This window comes from Equus przewalskii, chromosome 1, assembly GCF_037783145.1.
Source record: "Equus przewalskii isolate Varuska chromosome 1, EquPr2, whole genome shotgun sequence".
Lineage (NCBI taxonomy): Eukaryota > Metazoa > Chordata > Mammalia > Perissodactyla > Equidae > Equus > Equus przewalskii.
In genome coordinates this window covers 44,316,761-44,337,780 of record NC_091831.1, presented here as the reverse complement: position 1 = coordinate 44,337,780, position 21,020 = coordinate 44,316,761, and the positions used below count along the sequence as shown (strand labels likewise).

Sequence of the window (21,020 nt, the reverse complement as noted above, 5' to 3'; positions counted from 1 at the left end):
TTCAGACAGCCAACAACTATTTGTTTTGAATTAGATGTTAAAAAGTCAAATTGGAAGAGGGATAATGATGCATTGTTATTATAAAATAGGTGAATTGTAACTATATTAATTAATAGCAAAAGAAAGATTTGTAAAAAAAATGAAAAGACTTTTGCGGAATCCTTGATTTGGCCATAATTCTTTGCTTCTGAAATTAATCAGTAGATTTTGATTGTACTCAACAGAAAGGAGAGAGGGAATGATGAACCACATTATATCAGACTCAGAATAGTAGAACTGGAAAGTACCTTACGGATAGTTTACTCTAAAAATCATAAACTGTCAGCCCATTAATCAAATTGAGTCAGATGCTGCTTTAAAAAATAAATTCCCATTGGCTGCAAAAATGTAAAAGCTCATAGACTTCACAAAAAATTTGAATTTCTTTTTTCCATTTTAAAATCACAGTAGACTTGCATTATTGCATGGTAGTGACCCTTATTAAATAGAGCATGCAGGGTCCAGTTCTTTACTTCCATTCTTTTCCCATTAGTTTATGACCAGCCCATTTTATTCAATTTTGTTATCTTTCTGTCTTCTCTGTCATCTGATTTTATGGATCCTGATTTATTATACCAACTCCTTCATTTTGTATGCAAGTTATATGTGACTCCAAAAGGGATATATAATTTTCCCCAATCATTTAACTGATACTTTCCACAGCATAAAACAAAAATAATAAGAGTCCTGCCTGGAAATAAATAGGAAAGAATTGAAATTTTGTAATCTAATGCTCATTATCATAGAGTTTCCTTTCATTCTAGCCAGGAGAAAATTGCATTTTTATAGCATGTTTTGATTGTGGTAGAAACTGTGTTGGAACAATTAAGACAAAGGTTAATGAGGAGATATTTTGTAGAAGTAAATCTGTTTAAACATTTACTAACAAATAGAATTTTAAATGCTTTTAGTGGTCTGCATAGGATTTAAATTCCTTCTTAAATCATGCCAGCTACTTTTCCCAGTATTAATCATTTCCATCCTGATTGTACAGAAATAGCCATAAAATATTATTTTTGAAGTTTGAAATAAAAGATGGCATTTTTCGGGGCTGGCCCCATGGCCAAGTGGTTAAGTTCGCACGCTCCGCTGCAGGCGGCCCAGTGTTTCGTTGGTTCGAATCCTGGGCGCGGACATGACGCTGCTCATCAAACCACGCTGAGGCAGCGTCCCACATGCCACAACTAGAAGGACCCACAACGAAGAATATACAACTATGTACCGGGGGGCTTTAGGGAGAAAAAGGAAAAAATAAAATCTAAAAAAAAAAAAAAAGATGGCATTTTTCTAATGTAAAAGCTGAAGGTACGTTAGCTGCAGACTTCGTATTTCTGTACTTTATGAGGATTGAGAAACAAATTAACTATGAAAAGTGTAAAATTTAGTTCTTATCTCGTATAGTAAAAAGATAGACAAGTAAACAATTTAAGCGATACCTACTTCCACAAAAAGAAATTCAGTTTATGAAAATTATCCGAGAATATGACTAACGGATGTTTTCTTACATCAAACAAATTGTATGTCATTTGATCTGTGAGTTCATTGCTCTTAACATTCAAGCCATGTATATTAGTTGTCTATTGCAACATAACAATATTAACACAAACTTAATGAGTTAAAACAACACCTGTATCATCTTGAGGTTTCTGTAAGTCAGAAATTGGTTACCTGTGTCCTTTATTTCATAGTTTCACCCAGGTTTGAATCAAGTTGTTAGCTAGGGCTAGAGTCTTATCTGGGGCTTGACTAGAGAAGGGTCCACTTCCAAGCTCATGTGGTTGTTGGTAGGATTCAGTTACTTGTGGGATGTTGGACTGAGGGCCTCAGTTCCTTGCTGTTGGTCAGATATCACCTCCAGTATCTTGCCACGTGGACAATTCCGTATGTCCACTTACTTCATTAAATCCAGCAAGGGAGATGCTTAGAGTCTACGAGAAAGAAGAAAGTTACAAGTTATAATCTTAAGTAACGTAATCACCAAGGTGACATTCCACCTACTTTGCTGAATCCTATTGGTTAGAAACAAGTCATTATTTAGCCCTCTTGCAAGAGGAGAGGAATACACAGGGTAAGAATACCAGAAGGGAGAGATCATTGAGGATTTTAGAGACTATTGTATTTCCATAGCTTTCTGATATTAACTGTTTCCAGGTTTTTTATTTCACAATCACCATGGAGAGCCATTAAGCAATGTGACAAATAGCAAATTGTCTTAATGTCAATTTATAATCTAATATATAGTACAGAAATGTATCTATTCATAATAAAAAATAGTCCATTAAAATCAAGCTTAGTGTCACTTCTGTAAGTGTTTTTCTTTTTGTGGTTGACTACTGTTATTTTCAGTTCAAGCTTACCAGTTCAGTTCAAGGCATCTTTATTTCACTGAACTAATACTATGACAATGACTAAATAAATGTTTATAAAATGTAATTGTGTTATCTCAGACACCTTACTTAAGAAGCGACTACATAGACAATTGTATCATTTTCTAATCTACATTTTTTTAAATTAGTTGGTACTCTTTTGATTGGAAGTGATAGAAATCCTAGATAAAGGAGAAAAAGAAGAGAATTTGTTTTTTCAGTAAGTGAAATGATGAGCCTACCAGCTTCACGTATAGCAGCATCTAGAATATTAGGCAAAGTGTAGGGGATCTATTTTCAACCTTAGTCATTTCATTTATGTTGGTGTCATTAACAACAAGAACCTTCTCATAAGGTACAAACATTAAAATTCTAGCCAAAAAAAAAAAAACGTCTTTTTTTCTAATAGTTACAGTAAAATTCCTGGGCAATATTTTCATTGGCTATGTAGGAAACATGTACCACACGTGAACACTGAGAAAAGATAAATTGTCCTCATTGGCCAGTGATAGTTAATATGCCTTTCCAAATACCCTGGGGATTGGGCCAGCTCTACTCACCACTTAGACTGAGAATGGAGGAGGTGTGGTTATCTAAAGCAATATCTGGATGCTGTTAACAAGAGAAAGCAGAAAAGATGCAGGGGAGTAAAGTACATACATACTTTATAATTTTCATTAAAAATTCTATACATTAGTTCTTATTCTTTATCAGGAAATAGTTATTGACCATGCAATGAATATATGGACCACCATTAGGTGCTGGAGCATCTGTAAGATACATTACTTTACATTTAGGTAACTTAGTCATTTAAGTATATGGACTACAGTGGCAAAGAACATAGCAATTTGGACAAGACGTTTATGAAGGGTTGTATGTAATTAAGTTTTCAGACTATATTTGTAGCTCAGGATTTGTTATAAAAGACTTCAGTGAAGGCACAATATAATTCCACAGTGTAATCTAGTTTAGAAGAACTGAGAGGATGAAGAAAAAAATGAGAGATAATATTAAAAGAGTAAGTATTGAAAGAAAAAGACCATGTGAAAGAAATGACAATAAGATTTATATTATCAGTTTGAGAAAAGAGGCAAATCTTGTAGAAATCAGTTGGGTTAGATAGATTGACTAGACTATGAAAAGACTCAGAGATATTTTTTAAACCTTATATTTAATTATAGATCTATTGGAGCTGGATGATATAAACATCAGTGAATTATAAAAGTGAGATTTTTTGCATTAATTTATGAAGATAAAGTTATAATGGCCTAGCTACAGTGACGAATATTGTACAATAAAATTGAGATTTTGAGAATGAGATAACGTGTTGTTGAAAATATATTTTTGAAATTAAGTGAATATCATAGTACTGGGGACATAATGTGGCTACAGTTAAGCAAAATAAATGAATTCAAAAGAAATGTGAATTTTGTGGTGCCATTCATTCAAATACTTTTAGTACAGTTAGAACTTTACAATAGAGCAAGAATAAAGACTAGAAAAAGACATTTGGAAGCAATTTGCTTAAATATGGTAAACATTTTTTATGCACATCATCAAGAACATATTTTTATGTACCTCATCAACAACAAAAACGTACATTTTTATGTACATACATCAACAACACAACCAACATTTAACATTAGCAAGTTGAAGTAGAAAATTGTATCCATTTATTACCTTCAGTCCAGAAGATGCTTTAGAGACAAGTGAGGAAAATTTTGTATGACATTTGGAACATAATAAAATAGCAGTGTGTTCCATCTTAAACGAAAAACAAGGCAGGTGACAAGACATTCTTAACAGAGCATTTGCATGATTTTGAACATAATTTGTTAGAGCTGGAGTCTGAAGGTTGGTACTTCCTTAAAAACTTCAGAAAATAGTATTATTCAAATAAAGATGTACACACATAAACTAACTCATCCTGTTATTAAATTCAAAAGTCTGTCATGGCAAAATATGGAAAATAAAAAATTAATCATTTGCTCTAAACCTTCAGACCTCCTCCAGTAAGTGAACTTGCCACCAGAGGGACTATGGTTGGTGTCATTTCCGCGGCGGCCATCAATCAGAGCATTGTGTACTCCATTGTTTCAGGAAATGAAGAAGGTAAGCAGCTGTTTAGTCTGTGTTTTCACCATAAACCACTAAACTGAGATTTGGAATGAATTTCATATTGAATTATTGTTTACTCTATTCCTCTAATAATAACCTGTCTAACTGAAATGTAATTGTTAACTAGGTGCCAAATCTGATTAAATATCCAATTATATTAACAAAAGTGATTTCTTTCCCCTTAGGAAATACTAGATATCCAATTCTGGAAAGCTTCTCTTCCTATTCATTTAGGGAGATTTTAATGACATTTCTTCAAAATTAGTGCATCATACTTTTTTAGCTTTTGGTCATAATTATACTAGTCCCTTCCCTGTACCATCCATGACCCTTATTCCATGTCATACCTGAGCTAATCCTGAAGAAATATTAGAATCATAAATGATGAGTGCCCAAAGAGACACATCTGTGATAAAAGCCACGTATGTCGTATAATATGATTTCTCAAACAGTTAAATTAGACATACAATTAACAGTTGTAAGTAAATAAATAATATGAGATTTGTCTACCGATCATTTTCCCCTGAGAATAGAACGGTTTGCTAGTCTCTAGGAGTAAGTCCATAGCTCAATCTTTCTCGCACATTCTTTGTTTCTCCCATTATCCACAGGTTACTTGTCCTCTGTCTTTCCCTTTTGATAAGCTGGATGGTCTGGCATATTGTAGGCAGTCCAAAAATAGTTAATATATATTTGATAAATAAATGAATATTACATATTTAATAAGTGAATGAATATTAATGCTGTTAAGAAGTTTGCAAGGAAATTATGAAGGCCTTTTTCAAGTATTTCGATAACTAACCATTACTAGAAATTACTGCCCCCGAAGCAAGTTCTCAACATTGTGCTTTTTTTTACTGCTTTCTTCTTCTTTTCTTCTGTGCTGCTGTGCCTCCTCCCTAAATATTACAAAACTTCCTTTCTCCTTGGACTTCCGAAATCTGACTGAAGCTGTGATTTCTCAGTCTGTTCTGCTACTTTATTTCTGTGATCCTGTCTGTTGTTTTTCCTTGGAGATAGCAAAGTGGCTCCACTTATTACCCTCTCTCCCCGACAATGACTATTTTTGCACTCATTCATTTATTAAATATTTCAACAGATATTTATTAATTCAGACAAGAAATATCTATTGAGCATCTATTATGTATTATGTACTCTTCCAGCCACTAGGCATAGAGCAGTGAATAACACAGATCCTTGCCTTCGTAGAACTTAATCCTCCAATAAGAGGAGATAGACAATAAAAATTATTCAACTGGTAAATATGTAGTATTTAGGTAGTAATACATGCTATGGAGAAAAGTAAAGAGAGGAAAAGATAAAGAGTGTGCAAGAGGTGGGATATTATGAAGTTTACCAATGTCCCTTGCTCTTCATTCGAATATATATCAGCAAACTTATTTTAAAAAATAGACAGGACAAAATATTTTAAGATATTTAGAATATTAAATTATATTTTCTAGATAACCAACATATTAAATTATCTGTTTTTCTCTGAAATGTTCTTAGCAGAACACCAAATCTACAAAATAATAAGATACATTAAATAAAAAGTGTAATAATCCATTAAGATCTTAAAATACTTGGTTAAACTAAATTAAATGGGTTTCTTCAAAACAGAATTTCTGAAAGCCTTTGGTATGAAAGAGGACCATCTGAATCTGTAGTGAGGGATATAGCATGTATTGCTTCCCAAATGTTGTTGACCAAAGAAACATTGATTTCTGGGAGTATCTCAAAAAAACTGGAGCTTCAAGGCATGCACTTAAGGAAACGCTGATATTGATAATTTCTGGAACATAGTTGCCAAAGAGCTGGAACATAGTTTCCAAAAGCCAGCTTTTTGTAACTTTTATGCATTACTCTTATTACAAATAGATGTTTTTCAAATCACAGTGCTTTTTAAAGAGATTTTTCCCTATAGTGGGAAGAAAATGACCAAGGAATTGTATTTTAATTCTAGATATGTTTGGAATTAATAACATCACTGGAGTCATCTATGTAAACGCCCCTCTGGATTATGAAACAAGGACAAGCTATGTACTTCGAGTCCAAGCTGATTCCCTGGAAGTGGTCCTCGCTAATCTCCGAGTTCCTTCGAAAAGTAGGTTATCTTACTTAAAGGTTTTAAAAGAATTTTATGATGTTTCTGCTCATTTTCTAATGAAATACATATGTCAAAATAAAGTTGTCAGTGTAAAAGGTAGGAGGATTATTAATACTCAGAGATGTTTGCCCATTCTTTTTAATATCTGATATATGGCAATCAGGGAGTGATTTCATATCTCTGAAATGTCATGACAGTAGCACACTATTTCCAAACTTTGTATACAATATTGTAGAATACTGTCACCTGTGTGTGTTAGATAATAAATCTCATTCTTAATTCCACAGAGAGGTTCCGGCTAACTCTCTGGACTGTGTATTGTTAATGGGTGCATGATCGCTAGACATTCCCTGAATTATGTGGCTTCTGGTACCTATGTATTTTCTTAAAGCAGAGGAAAACATCTCAAAATGAGTGACTAACACTTGTCGTAATCTATATGTTGCATTATATTTAATTCACAGCCATTTCTGGGTGATGGGAATTTTTATCTTTATTTTACAAAGACATGATAAGAAAAAATGAAGTGATTTTTTAAAAATGACACTGTCAGTAAATGAAAAGTTGGAGATTCAAGCTCACATCTTGACTCCAAAATCTTTTTCCAACATTTCAGTGTGATATAGTTTACCCACACAGGGAAGCAAATAAAAGCCAATTTGTAAAGGGGGCCAGCACAGATTCTGAGAGATGTTATCAATAATGGGGTAAATGCTATTCTTTCCCATCTATTGTAGTAATACTCCTTTGCACTTTAAGCAATCCATCACTTTTTTTGTAATCACATCAACTTTTTAGAATCTGGAAGACTCAGGAAAATTAGATTTAATTGTAACCATTAGTAGAATAGAGGTGCAGATAGACTGAGAAGTGGGAAGCGGGATCTGAAACATTCGTCTTTTACTCTGGGACCATCCCTGGACAGCCTATCTCAGCACTCCATCAGTCAGCATCTTAGAAGGGGGATAGCAAAACAGAAGAAAGTGTGAGAGCGAGAGCAAGGTACACATGTTCATGCCAGAACGATAGAGCCCAGGCAGTGTGGGAGAAAGGAGAGCAAGATGGGAAGAAAAGATGGAAGATGCATTATAGAATATTCTTTATCAGTTCAGCAATTAATGATCGTAAAAATAAACCACTCCTTTTCATTTACTTCAAATCTCAAGGTCTAGTGTCGAGGAGTGCACAGTTGCTTGTACAGGTACAACCAAATCATTTGAAAAAATCAGATTATATACAGTGTATCTTTGGCATTAAAGGAATTAAGTTGTCTTCAATGATTATGCATCACTTGCATAATTGAATTGTTTAAAAATAGCAGAACAGTTCTTTGAGTCTGTGAAATCTTTAAACTACAGGCAATTATATTTTTATAAAATATAGAGGATGCTCTGAATTGTAAATCTAATTGACTAGACCAGGAGTCAGAAGGCTAGAGAAGGTCCAAATTACATAATGTAAACTACTTTTTGCAAATAAAAATAAATGTGAAAGTTAATTGAAAATTTGTCATCTTTCTTTGAAACAAAGGAAGAGTTAGATTTAAGAAGGAAATTTTGCTAAATATGTAGGTTGTAGAACTTGGCACTTTTCAGGAAATAGCTCTGATTTCTAGGAATAGAGATATATTGAGTTCTCATATGTAAATATAATATAACTAACTCCCATTGACTGTTGCTTATATGTAAATCTAAGGCTAATAAAAGTTTAGCTAATGGACACGTGTATACTTATATGTGCCCCGTTATGTATGTAGAGGTGACCAAATAGGAAATTCATGAATTATCCTCTCAGAAATGGGTGATGTCTAGAAGCTGAATGTTAGTTTGTTTAATGCCTGATTCTTTGAATATTGTTACTATCATTTCATAACTACCTTTTGCCTCTTGTGTGTGAAATACAAACCCATGTATTTCTAACACAGTTTCACTTATTAATGACTGTTAATGGGTTGTAATCAATCCCTAGTTCATTATACATGCAAATAATAAGACCGTTATGTAAATTGAGGTGAATTAATTGCTTAAAGGTTCGTCCCTTTTTCAGAATTAGTGGCCCAATGGTCTTTAGCTCTACCACACATCATATGAATAAAGGAGTACAGAGAATAAATTTAATTCATTAAAGAAGTATTTTATTGTGGTTTCTTTACCAAGAATTTATTAATGAAGCCAACTTTCAAAGTAAGTTTTACAGCTATACTGCAACTGGATTTAATATTTAAATGTAAATTAATAATGAAAATAGAAAAGTTTTAAAACTCATTTCCAAAATCTGACACCAGCAGTATTTAAAACATTTTAGAATTTTTGTATGGAACATTTCCAGCACAAATAAAATTACACAGGCTGTTATAATGAACGTCCACATATCAACTACCCAAAATCAGTATTATCAAGTCCTGGGAAATCTTTCATCTCTGCTCCCAATTACTTCCTCATTCCATTAATCTGAATCAGGACAGAGACATAACATTTCATATGGAAATTTTTCAGTATGTATCTCTTAAATATAAAGACCCTTAAAACTTAATCACAATGCAATTATTACTCCCCCCAAATTAACAGAAATTCCTCAATATCAACAAATATCCAACCAATATTTGTGTTAAAAATTTGTTCACATCAAAATCCAAATAAAGTTCATACATTGCAAGTGGTTGGTGAGTCTTTGAAGTCTCTTTTAATCTATAAGCTTTACCGCTGTCACTCATTTTTATTCACCTTGATATTATTTGTTCAAGACCCAAGTTTCTCATTGCATATTTTACCCTGTCCCCTTTATTTCCTATAAATTGGTAATTAGATCCCGAGTCTTGAATAGATCCAGGTTTTTTAAGAAAAACTAAATCGCAGTTGATATTCACTGCCTCTTGAATGGGGCACAAGTCCCTTTGAGGCTCTTCCTTTTGTGAGAGATGCAGCCTCGGATAGCCATTTCCTATCTATTAGTTCCTTCCTTTCCTTTCTCGTATATTTGTTAGCCAAAATATTTCTGTAAAGAGAGACTTCCCTGTATCAGATATTTGGTTACCCTGAGGTTCTGCTCCTACAGGAAAGGCAGGAAAAAAAAATGTTCTTTTATTCACTTGTTTTTAAAATAAGTTGATCCTCTATCATACTCAAAATGTGACTACTAAGATCAATATCTTTTTGGTGTTCTGGGCCACTGGGTTTCTATTGAAACTCTACTGTAGGAAGGAGAGAGGATATGTAAACAAAAGTGTGGGTTATATTCCAACAGGTAAACAAATGGATGTGGCTGTGCTCCAATAAAATTTTTCTTGCTAAAACAGGCCAAGGGCTGGACTTGACTGAGGGGCTGTAGATTGCTGACGCTTGTTGTAAGGCCTACTTTTACTTTACATAATACACCTAGCCTCCCTTTTTTGGCTATTGTTTGTATATTTCCTACTGTGAGCGTTGCTTCTGCTTCATCTACTTCCTTTTCCCACACGTCTGATTGGAAGTAATATTGCTTTATCCCTGTTAATACCAGTAAGGTAATCAGTTATTTAGTTATGTGTAGCTTGTCTTCTAGCAGAGTCCTCAGAGCAGACTCAGAGAAACATCATTTCCTATGTTCTTGTGCATTAAGTAAAGTTTCTCTGAGGCCCTTATAATTGAAGATAAATTTGGCTAGATATAAAAGCCTTGACTCATATTTTCTTTCTTTGACTTAAACATTTTGCTCAATTTTCTTCTTCCATGAAGGATTACTGTCAAAAAGCGTAATGACAAATCGGTTTTCTGTTCCAATGGGTGTTGCTCTTATTTTGAATTTCCAAAGAATTTACTCTTTTTCTTTAAAGTCCAATAGTTTTATATTATATGTATTATATATTATAAAACATACATTATGCATCTCTGTGTTGGCTGTTCTGGGTCATTTTCTGCATATATGTGGCATATCCATTCAAGTTTTTTTTTTTTCTTAAAGATTGGCACCTGAGCTAACAACTATTGCCAATCTTTTTGTTTTTCTTCTTCTTCTTCTCCCCAAAGCCCCCCAGTACATAGTTGTGTATTCTAGTTGTCAGTGCCTCTGGTTATACTATGTGGGATGCCACCTCAGCATGGCCTGATGAGTGGTGCCACACCCGCAGGATCCAAACGGGTGAAACCCTAGGGAGCACGGGAACTTAACCACTCGGCCACAGGATTGGCCCCTCATTCAAGTCTTATTTCAGGAAAGTTTTTTTGAATTCTAGATTTTATTATTTTTTCTGTTTTATTAATTTTTTCTTTGTCATAGGAAACTCCTATCATATGAGTAATAAATCTTTTTCTTCTATTTTCTGTATCACATTCTCTCTAACCTCTTTTAATATCTTTCTTCATTTAGATGGTTACAGATATTTGGTCATTTCCAAAACATCCATAGCACAGTTGGTCCACTACAAAAGGTCCTTGACATTTAGTCCTGTCCAAAATTTCTATAAGCCATTTGGTCCATTAGACATTTGATTCACACCTAAAGGTCCTTGATATCTGGTCACATTTAGCCCTGTCCAAAACTTCCACAGAGACATGAGGTCCACTCCAAAAGGTCTTTGACATCTGCAGGACCATTTGGTCCTGTCCAAAATGTCCACTAGATATTTGGTCCATGCCAAAAGGTTATTGATATTTGGTTTTGTCCGAAACATCCATGGAAACATTTTGTCCATGCCAAAAGGTCCTTGATATTGGATCCTGTCCAAAACTGTTTGGCAGGGACTAAATATGCTAATGGACATTTTGGACAGGACTAAATGTCAAGGATGTTTTGGTGTGGACCAAATGTCTAATGGAACAAAAGTCTTGTGGGCCAAATGTCTTATGATGTTTTGGATGGGACCAAATGTCCCGCAAGAAGGGTTCGGATTTTTTTAAATTTTCATTTATGGATTTTTCTAATTCTGATGTGTGTTTTTCTTCCATGGCTTCTCTTTTTTTTCATAAATTATTTTAGTTTGTTTCAAAATACTAAGCCGTAGTTTTCACCTTTTTAAAACAAATGCCTTCATTTTTTTAGGGCCATTATTTTGTTTGCTAATCTCTTTTTACCTTGTGGCTTTGAGCATGATCTTTTTCTGTCTTTTATATTTAAGTGAAATTAGTTTTTCCATACTTTTCAAAAAAGAAGGTGGGCTAGGATAGCTTTTCTAATTCATAGCTCTAGACTATCTGTTTCAGTTCTTTTCATTGTGTTAAAGAGTTTACCCTTCTACTTTTAGAGATCTGCCTGCTTTTTTCTGCACTCCAACTTTAATTGGAGAAATTTTCTTTCCTTTGCCCCTATTTTGCCTGTCTTGCTCCATTTCTAGTCTGTTCTCAGTGTTCTCTCCTTAGTGTGGAGTTTTGTCCTGCTACTTCTTTCAATTAGCTTAGTTACTTCTCCATTTAGTTCATGTTGACAACTTTGAGGCTCACTAGCTTTCAGGACCAATAGAAACTTTTAGTCTTCCCTGAACTTCCTCAAAAGCAATTATCATCACACTTGCTGATAACGCAGAGATCTTGTTTCTGTCGTTTGTTTTCCACAACTACTCATATTCTCTGATTTGGATGTTAGCTTGTTGCTTTATTTAGTTGTAGATGTTATCTGTAGCATTTGGTTTGATCCTAGGATATTATCCTACTTAAATAAATTTGGTAGTGAGGAAGAAAAGCAGGAGAACTCCCACAGAAATAACTATCACAGGTTAATAATTTAGCCCTGCCAAAGTTCCATGGATGTTGATAAAAGACAGAAAAAGTACTGAGTCAGAGAAGAAGGACCTATTATTCACAACAAAAGTGTTAGCAGAAGGATCAGCATAGCCCTGCGGCTCCCTAAGCTCTAAACTTCATAGGCAAAATGTTGGACCAGGTAAAACCTGCACATGAGTGGAGCGTACCACAGGAGAGGAACTCTGAGTTTAGAGATTCTGCCACTTTTATAGCAAGTCTCTGTCAGAAGAGAGATCAGGGAATTTGCTGGACTCCGTGATGCATTCCTGCAAGACATTATCTCACTTGTCAGAACTGCCAGCTGCGTAAACAGTCCTGTGTCCCTGGTGAAAAATGTGATCAGGGCACTGCAACTCTGGCACCCTCAGCAAGATGTGTAGGAGTGCAAGGGGCCCATGGTATACTGTCTCCCAATATTTGGATATCCAAATCTTTGTAATGAGAGGAGATTCTGGAAGATTCAAACATTGCATTGTAACCTTAATCATCTTCCTCAAATCCCTAAATACGTATTTTAAAGCAAGGATATTTGAAATGCTTGTTGAATCAGTGAAATTTTGTCACCATAGATGAATTTGAGAGAACAGGAGCTATGTAGCCCTCCTGGGTTTTCATACTGTGTTGGCTGTTAACAAGTTTAGGATTCAGTGTTCACTCAAGTGCTTTAGATTTTTCATTCAGGGCCTCTAGATACATTTTTTTCCCCCTTTCTTAACTACTAGCTTTTGTCTTTTAAACTTCATTAATCATACTTGGAAGTAGTGGGTTATATAATAAATATAAATCATATCAATGAAGGAATGAATGGTGAATAAAATAATCTAAATTAACGGAAAGCATTTTTGAAGAACAAATTTTCCCAAGAATTGAAAAAGAGACATAAAGAGAAAGATAAAGTAATTTTCGTCTACTGGTTCATTAGCCTACTGCTAAAATAAAACTAGTGAAAATAAAAAATATCCCAATAAGTCACAAACATGATATATCCCTTGTTTTGTTTTTTTCTTTTCAACAAATTCTAGGCTTAGCACATCACTGACTATTGGTCCAGCACCTACAGAGCTGGCTGGTGTTGGTACACAGTGCAGTATAGCACAGAAGAGTGAAAACTAATATATGAGTGACTAGAGAAAACTTTTCAAATGAGTTGGCACTTGAGCTGTATCCTGAAGAATGAGTAGAAACAGTTTGAAAGGGCAATTCCAAACATAGTAAGCATATATTAGAAAGGATGAAAAAATAAGCATTAAATTGGAAGTTTTGACAAAGTTACCAAGATACAATAGACCTAAGATTGCAAAGAGATGTGCAAGAAGTAGAGACAGATTATCAAAGATATTTTTAAAAAACAAAAGAAAACAGTACAATAGTTAACTGCTCTAAAAAACCCTTGTTCCCAAAGAGCATAAAAAAGGTCCAGTGAATAGAGATTTAGAAAGGATTTTGTGTGAAGTATTGTTTTGGGGAAAAAACGTTGTAAAGTTGTGCTTGCATTCTCTTCCACAACACGCTCATACCCAGAAAAGGGGTGTTGTGGGAATATATACCCTTCCATGTCAAGTTTAATGTTGGCAACTGGAGTGAGAGCATTGTGTCCCTATGTTTCAGGAAGCGTAGTGAATTTGTGTCTGAGACCTGTTATATAAATCTAGAGGGAAAAGTATAGAGCTGACAAGCTATTTTGATGTTTGGAGCAGAGGGGAGTTACAGCTACATTGAGGTAAGCCCGTGCTCGGAATTATGCAGTCAAAGAGCCACTGAATGTTACCCAAGGTCCGGATTTGGGACACATGTGAATGATAGTTTTCATAATCCTGTTCAGTAGGGTCACCTGCAGGAGTGATGAAAAGCAAAAAACAAAAGCTGGAGATGGACTGCTGAATTTCTACTAAGGTGACAAATGGGATTAATTTAAATGCACTTCCAAAATCAAGTTACTGCAGGAGAGCACACCAGCGCTGAACGTGCCCCATTGACAATGTCTGCTCTAAACACAGGTCTACCCCAAAGAGCATTTAACCATTCCACAATAGTAATATTTAAGTTGGAATTTTCCTACCAACCTTACCAATCTTTCCTCCTCAATCTCCAACACCAGATGATGGCAGACTGAATGTTAAAAAATCAGCTGCTAGTAAAGGGGTGAGGAGGTGATTAATAAAGAAAAAAGTCTCTTTCAACCTCTTCTCCAAAGGCAGGAGACTTTCCAGGAGTATATCTTAGCTTGGAAGGGAGAAAGAGTTTTACCTTTAAATGAAATTTGAAATATTGTTTAATACATTGAATTAGAGAGTCTTTTATTTTAAAACTTATTACGATATATCTATTACTTTCTATTAACTAGGATCGCTTGGTTTTTTTAAAGAAGTGATTGGATTTCTTGAGCTTTCATTCAACAGCAAGAAAAAAGACCATCTCAAATCAGTAGGATAAAAGGGATAGTAGAAAAGAAAAACCAGACTTTTATAATTATATTCCATCTGTCCAGATTAAGCATACTGTTTCAGCATGGCTGGAGAGCAGAATGTAGTAGAAACATTTGTAATGAATTTAAGCTGCATGAGGGCAGGAGATTTTGTCTGTTAGGTTTATTGACACATCCCAAAAGCCTAAAATGCTTAGCACATAAATATACTCAATAAAGATTTGTCCAATGAATGAGTGAATCCGGAAAGTTAAGGCCAGATAGTGAAGGGATTTGAATATCAGAATAACAGTATACAAATATGAAGCACATGTACCACCAATACTCCCTATACCATAGCAGACTTCCAGCCTTTTCATTGCTGTAATTTAGGTAGTCATTATGACAGACAGAGCTGGTAAACTGTTTTTAATCATGGGAATGCGCCCAGGAGCTCCCTCACAGAACTTGATATTGTAAGGACTCTGAAAAGCTTTGGAAGATTTTTCACCCTCCAATACAGCTGGAAAGTAATGTTGATTTCTCAGTTTTCCTTCATCACAAACTCTCTGGTTCTCCAGATTTCTAGTTTTTATTTCTCTTCTGCTGGTCCCATTCTGGCAGGTGTCCATATTTTCTTCCGTGGCTCCCATATTGATCATTATTTTTAATCAAATAATTATCTTCATTTTATGAATGAATGACAATGTGAATGCATTAATGTTTCTAATATGTTATTTCAAAATTATGAGTCTTCTTTTGTTCCTGTGATCTCTATCACCCCAGACCAACTCAGTTTCTCCTGTGTTCAGGGTAAAATGTTATTGGTCCCAAAGAGGCTTCAAGGAGCCTGTGTCAAGGAAAACATCCACAGAGTCATTGACTTTCTTTTATTTTTATGGAGAACAAAAGCAATAATATATATCTTTATAGCTCAGTTTAATTTATGGAATTTCACAATCGAAGTACAATTTTTTTATGGTAAAATTATAATTATCTTTAAATGTAAAAGAAAAAACCATAGGATTCTATAAATATATCATTGTGTTTTGATTTAATAATTAGCCTTTCTGTGAGGAATAAATGACAGGGCAATTAAGATAAACCTTAAACTGGTGAGAAAACAACAACTCAAACACTATTGATTTCATCTTATGGTTTTGCTTTAGGGTACAAGCTTATAATACATTTCATTTTCTTGGCTTTTCTAGGTCCAAACAGAAGGTCTGTGACAAATAATACTAATGACTCCTTTTACTCATGATTAACTGACTTACAAAGGCATTCCTCCTAGAACCTAGGTAACAACAGTGCAGCACGTCACATGTTACATTTTCAGTCCTACAATCACGTGTATGTTCAAGGCCTTATATTTGCATGATAAATATATGGCCACAGTTTTAGAAACTCTATCATACTCGATTACTTTCAAACTTGGAGACTTCTTTATGAAAACCAATACCTTAATGTTCTTTATGGTTCATTTGTTCCAAACATTCTAGGCATCTTATATAAATACATAGTTGAAATAATTACATTTTCAATGAAATAATTTATCTGTTCAAGAAAACAATTCAATTGTGAAAAATATCTTTGCTTGGAAATGTAATTTTTAAATGGCTTAAGAATTTTATTAATATATTTCTGAAACCAAGTACATTGAGGCAATGTTCTTTCATTGACCCCAAAATTGATGTGTTGAACTGACGACAATGATGTGTGATGAACTTTTAAAATTAGAGTATAGATTATACTATATATTTCTTCATATGTAATATGAAGGAAAAAATCATATTTCGTGAGGAAAATACTTTATATTGCTTTCATGTGCAATCAAAATGAAAATATTTAAGTCTAAGAAAGAATAAAGTGGTTCTCCTTAACTTACAACTAAGGCTAAGTCCTGGGGCCTAAAGCCAAAAGAGATAATTTTTTTCATTCTTGGGAATTTCTGTTTAATTAACAGAGTTAATGATTTATTTTTTCTTAGCTTTTTTAGTCTGCATTTAAATTGGGATTCAAAATAGAGATCATGTAGTGATTCACGAATGTTTTTGCCACCTTATATTTTGTTTTTGAGGGCAGCAATCATTTCATTAATAATGAAGCCCCAGAGCTATGCAATAGATACCCTATGCCCTTTGCTTCAGAAAACTCCCATTTCAATAGAGGCAAACTAAGCACATGAAACTATGCACAGAAGTGAAATTTGTTAAATCACATACATTATAGATATCAACTTTCCCAGAAAAGGAAAATGAAGCTGCTATCTGAATAACTTACGCATAAAATTCACTGTAGCCTTTAAAAATATGAAGGTAAATTATCAGAATTTTCTGCTAAATACATTAATTCTTTTTTAAAAAAGATTTTATTTTTCCTTCATTTCCCCAAAACCTCCCAGTACGTAGTTGTATACTTTTGTAGTTGTGGTCCTTCTAGTTGTGGCATGCGGGGTGCCATCTCAGCATGGCTTGACAAGTGGTGCCATGTCCTCACCCAGGATCCAAACTGGGAAAACCCTGGGCCGCCAAAGCAGAGAGTAAGAACCTAACCACTCAGTCGTGGGGCCGGCCCCTAAATACATTAATTCTTAATATCATTTATGAGTGCATTCATTGGCCATCTCCAGTCTGTTGTTATATAATCAAAGTCAGGTCTTCACTGTAAAGTTAGCCAGCACTAGTCTTTTTAATATTTCACTGAAGATTCAGTATAGCCGTTAGATTAACTTTCTTTATTGTTACCTCTTATAACGAATGGAAGGTGAACATTCATTTCTCTTAGTGATATATTCTATTTTGACCAGCCTTAAACAAGCAGCTGAACTTGTTGGTTAAAAAAAAAATGTTTCCCATTAATTGGACAAAAATAAATTTCAGCATTATGTTTAAATAATAGAAAGAAATACGGGAAAAAGTACCACATAGAAGGAACTTAAATAGGATGAATCTTCAGAAGTTTTCTTTGTCTCTGCTTCAGTGGGGTTCTCAATCCTGCTTAGCATTTTCTAGGTCACTGCGTTTCTCAATTTCCATATTGATTGAGTTATTTTCACTTAATCTCAAGGAATAATTACCTCTTGCTCTTTTTGCTCGCACTATTCCTTCTGCCTAAAAATGTCTTTCTTCATTGTTTTCCAGATAAACTCCTAATACAAGGCTCTCCTCTTTTTACACTTTCCTTAATCATCCATTGTCCCTGTCTTACGGGGAACAAACACATCTTGTCTGTGAGTTCTCAAAAGCAAAGTTGTGATATCCAATTTTGTATTGATCCTGTTCCCATCACAGGAACACATGTACTGTGTGGGTGACCTCAGAGAAGATAAAATTTGAGATGGCTCCTGAAGGAGAGGATAGTATAGATAACAGCCTGGGGGTGGAGAAAAACTATTTCAGTGAAAAATAGTGATTGTTTTTTTTGCCATACAATAGAGAATTTGCCTAGTAAATTCTGTTTGATGCCATGGTCTAATGTGCCATCAAAGCAATGCTCTTGTGTGATCTGTCGTTCTACCCAACTTTCACTTTTGGACATTTATTATTTATATTAAAAAACCATGTTATACTTACTGTTAGCTCTTGTTATGATTGACTTTGGCCAAAATGTATGTAATTCTGACCTGGATTAATTAATAGAATCGTAATTTTATAATTCTCAGTGACTGTGAATTGCATCGCATTTACAGACATTTTATGAGTTAACAAGTGAAGTGATAATAAAATGCTAGATATATGGGCAAATAACAGAATCTAGTGCATTCCAAGATAAAAGTGGTAAATATACGGGCAGCGTGGGATGCTGGGATTGTGCTGTTCTGACTGTGAGATCAGATCTCTCTTATTATCTTTGATTGCATGTATTGGTGAAGGCTTTGTGAGTCCTCTTGTAATTGTTATTACTCTTTGACTAATGCTGGTATTCCTAATTACGATTATGCAGGGTCAAGATAATTTATGTAAGACACGTGAACACTCGGACTGTATTTCATATTTAATTATGCAGGGAAGATATATATATCTTATTTTTAAGAATAATATCCTAAGTTGTACTAATGGATACATGGAGAAATATGTAAGAACAAAGAAAACCAAGCAATTATTATATATGTGGTTGTGTGTGTGTGTGTGTATATATGTGAATGTATGTATATATATATACAAACATATACATACATCATATAAACTTTCAAACAGACTAATACTTTTTCAGTTATTATTTTACTTGCAACAACTATGCTCATTTTATTTTTGAAACACAGTAACATGATTCTATTTCCTGTCACATGGCTCCTGAAACATTATATTCATGCTACAGGGATCATGATAAACTGTATATTTAGCAAATGTATTGAGTACTTGATAGGCATAAGCATTTTTCTCAGTGCTATAAGGGGATAAGTATCTACAAGATGAGCTCATTATCCTCAAGGAGTTTATATTCTAGTGGAGAAACTATGAAGCTTAAGTATAAAAATAAGTAGTAACACCAAAGAAGTACATGACTAATTGATGTAAGAGAAACATAGACACGCATGGTTTGAGTTTAAAGAGAATAATGGCTGCAATGGACTAAATAGTTTCTTCACTGAGATGGGAAATGAAAACTTAAGTTGAAGCAATAACTGGTTTTGTTTAGGTTAATGCATTCTGATTAGGGGAGGTGGAAGAAGGAAGGAGAAAGGATTGAGGGAGAAAATTAGAAGGAAAAGCCTGGAGAAAGGAATTTACAAGGGGAGTTCAGAGGACAATGAGTAGCATAGTGGTAATGAAGAATTAATGAAGAAAAGAAATTGGAAGCAGATAAGTAAAAGAAACATCACAAAGCAGTATTTCTCGAAATATGATCTTTGAACTACCTGATGATAGTCACTTGAGATGCTTTTCAAAAAATGTTTTCTGTATTGCTTTTTCCCAAACCTACTGAATTCAGATATCTGGAAATAGAAAATGAAAATCTGAATGCTTAGGATGCTCCCTGTGTGTTTTTGTTTTGTGTTTTTTCAGAGCTATTTAAAATACGGATACAGAGATAAAGTGCTTGTGGATTATTTTTAGGCAGAGAAATAACATGACAAAAGTTAGCTCAGCATGTAGGGTGACTTGGAGAGAGACAGAATGAATGTTAAAAGAGTAGCGTAGACCTAAACTTGTATTGGGCCAGTATCTTAGGGTTCTCTGGAGAAACAGAACTGATAGAGTCTATGGAGAGATATATAGAAGAAAGATTTCTTATGGAGACTGAGAAGTCCCATGATCAGCTGTCTGTAGGAGGGAGGCCCAGGAAAGTTGGCTGTGTGGTTCCAGTCCAAATCCAAATGCTTGAGAACCAGGAAAACCAACGGTCATGGTGTGAGTCCCAGTCTGAGTCTGAAGGCCCAACAACCAGGAGCACTGGGATCTGAGGGCAGAAGAAAATGGATGATCCAGCTCTAGCAGGGAGTCAATTTGCCTTTCCTTCGCCTTTTTGTACTATCCAAGCCTTCAACAAATTGGATGATAACCAAGCACATTGGTGAGGGTGATCTTCTTTACTCAGTCTACTGATTCAAGTACCAAAACACTCACACAGACACACTCAGAAATAGTGTTTTGCCAGCTATCTGGACTTCCCTTAGTTTAGTCAAGTTGACATGTAAAATTAACCATCACAGCCAGCAAGATGGGGAAAATGTAGGACATAAGCAAAAGAAAAGTTGATAAGACTTCATGACTGGCCATGAAGAGAAAGAAATAAATCAAGGATAATTCTATACTTTTGATCTTGGGTAACATGGATTAAATCGAGAAAGTAACTGGAAATAAGGAACTGAACTTTTGAAGGCTGTTCAAGACTGGGCATATAGATTTTGGCAGAAGTCATATAGAATGACTATTTAAGCCAAGGGATTGTTACGCAAAGGGTCAATAACATCACATGGTATAAATGTAAAAAAAGATTTAATTGGATAAATGAAGCAGAAAGGAGTCAAAGAAAAAAAACATCTCTCAAGCTTCCAAAAACCACAGAGAGAAGAAATTAATTTGCACATTCCTGAATACACCATAATAGGAGGTAAAAGTGAGGGACTCAAAATCGTGCTACTCTACATATTTAAAGGAAATTTGGAGATGAGGCTAAGGAAAACTTCAATGACTGTAACAATGAGAGCTTCACGGTTTAGGAAATATGTCCTAAAGCAGAGGAGATGATGAAGCTAAGCAGCTTGTATCAGAGAGAGGCGGTTTGGATCCATTGAGCTAACCCAGATCCAAAGTCCTGGTTACTTG

The 21,020-nt window shown here is 34.6% G+C and overlaps 1 protein-coding gene across 3 annotated transcripts in view; it reads left to right on the top strand.

The window, feature by feature from the left end:
• The window catches only part of PCDH15 (protocadherin related 15), a 954,225-nt gene that overhangs the window by 839,364 nt on the left and 93,841 nt on the right, over nt 1-21,020 (top strand). For all 3 annotated transcript variants that reach the window (XM_070611305.1, XM_070611290.1, XM_070611296.1), the window contains 2 exons: nt 4,408-4,517; nt 6,487-6,627. In XM_070611305.1, coding sequence (XP_070467406.1) covers nt 4,408-4,517; nt 6,487-6,627 — 251 coding nt within the window. The remainder of the gene's footprint in view (nt 1-4,407; nt 4,518-6,486; nt 6,628-21,020) is intronic.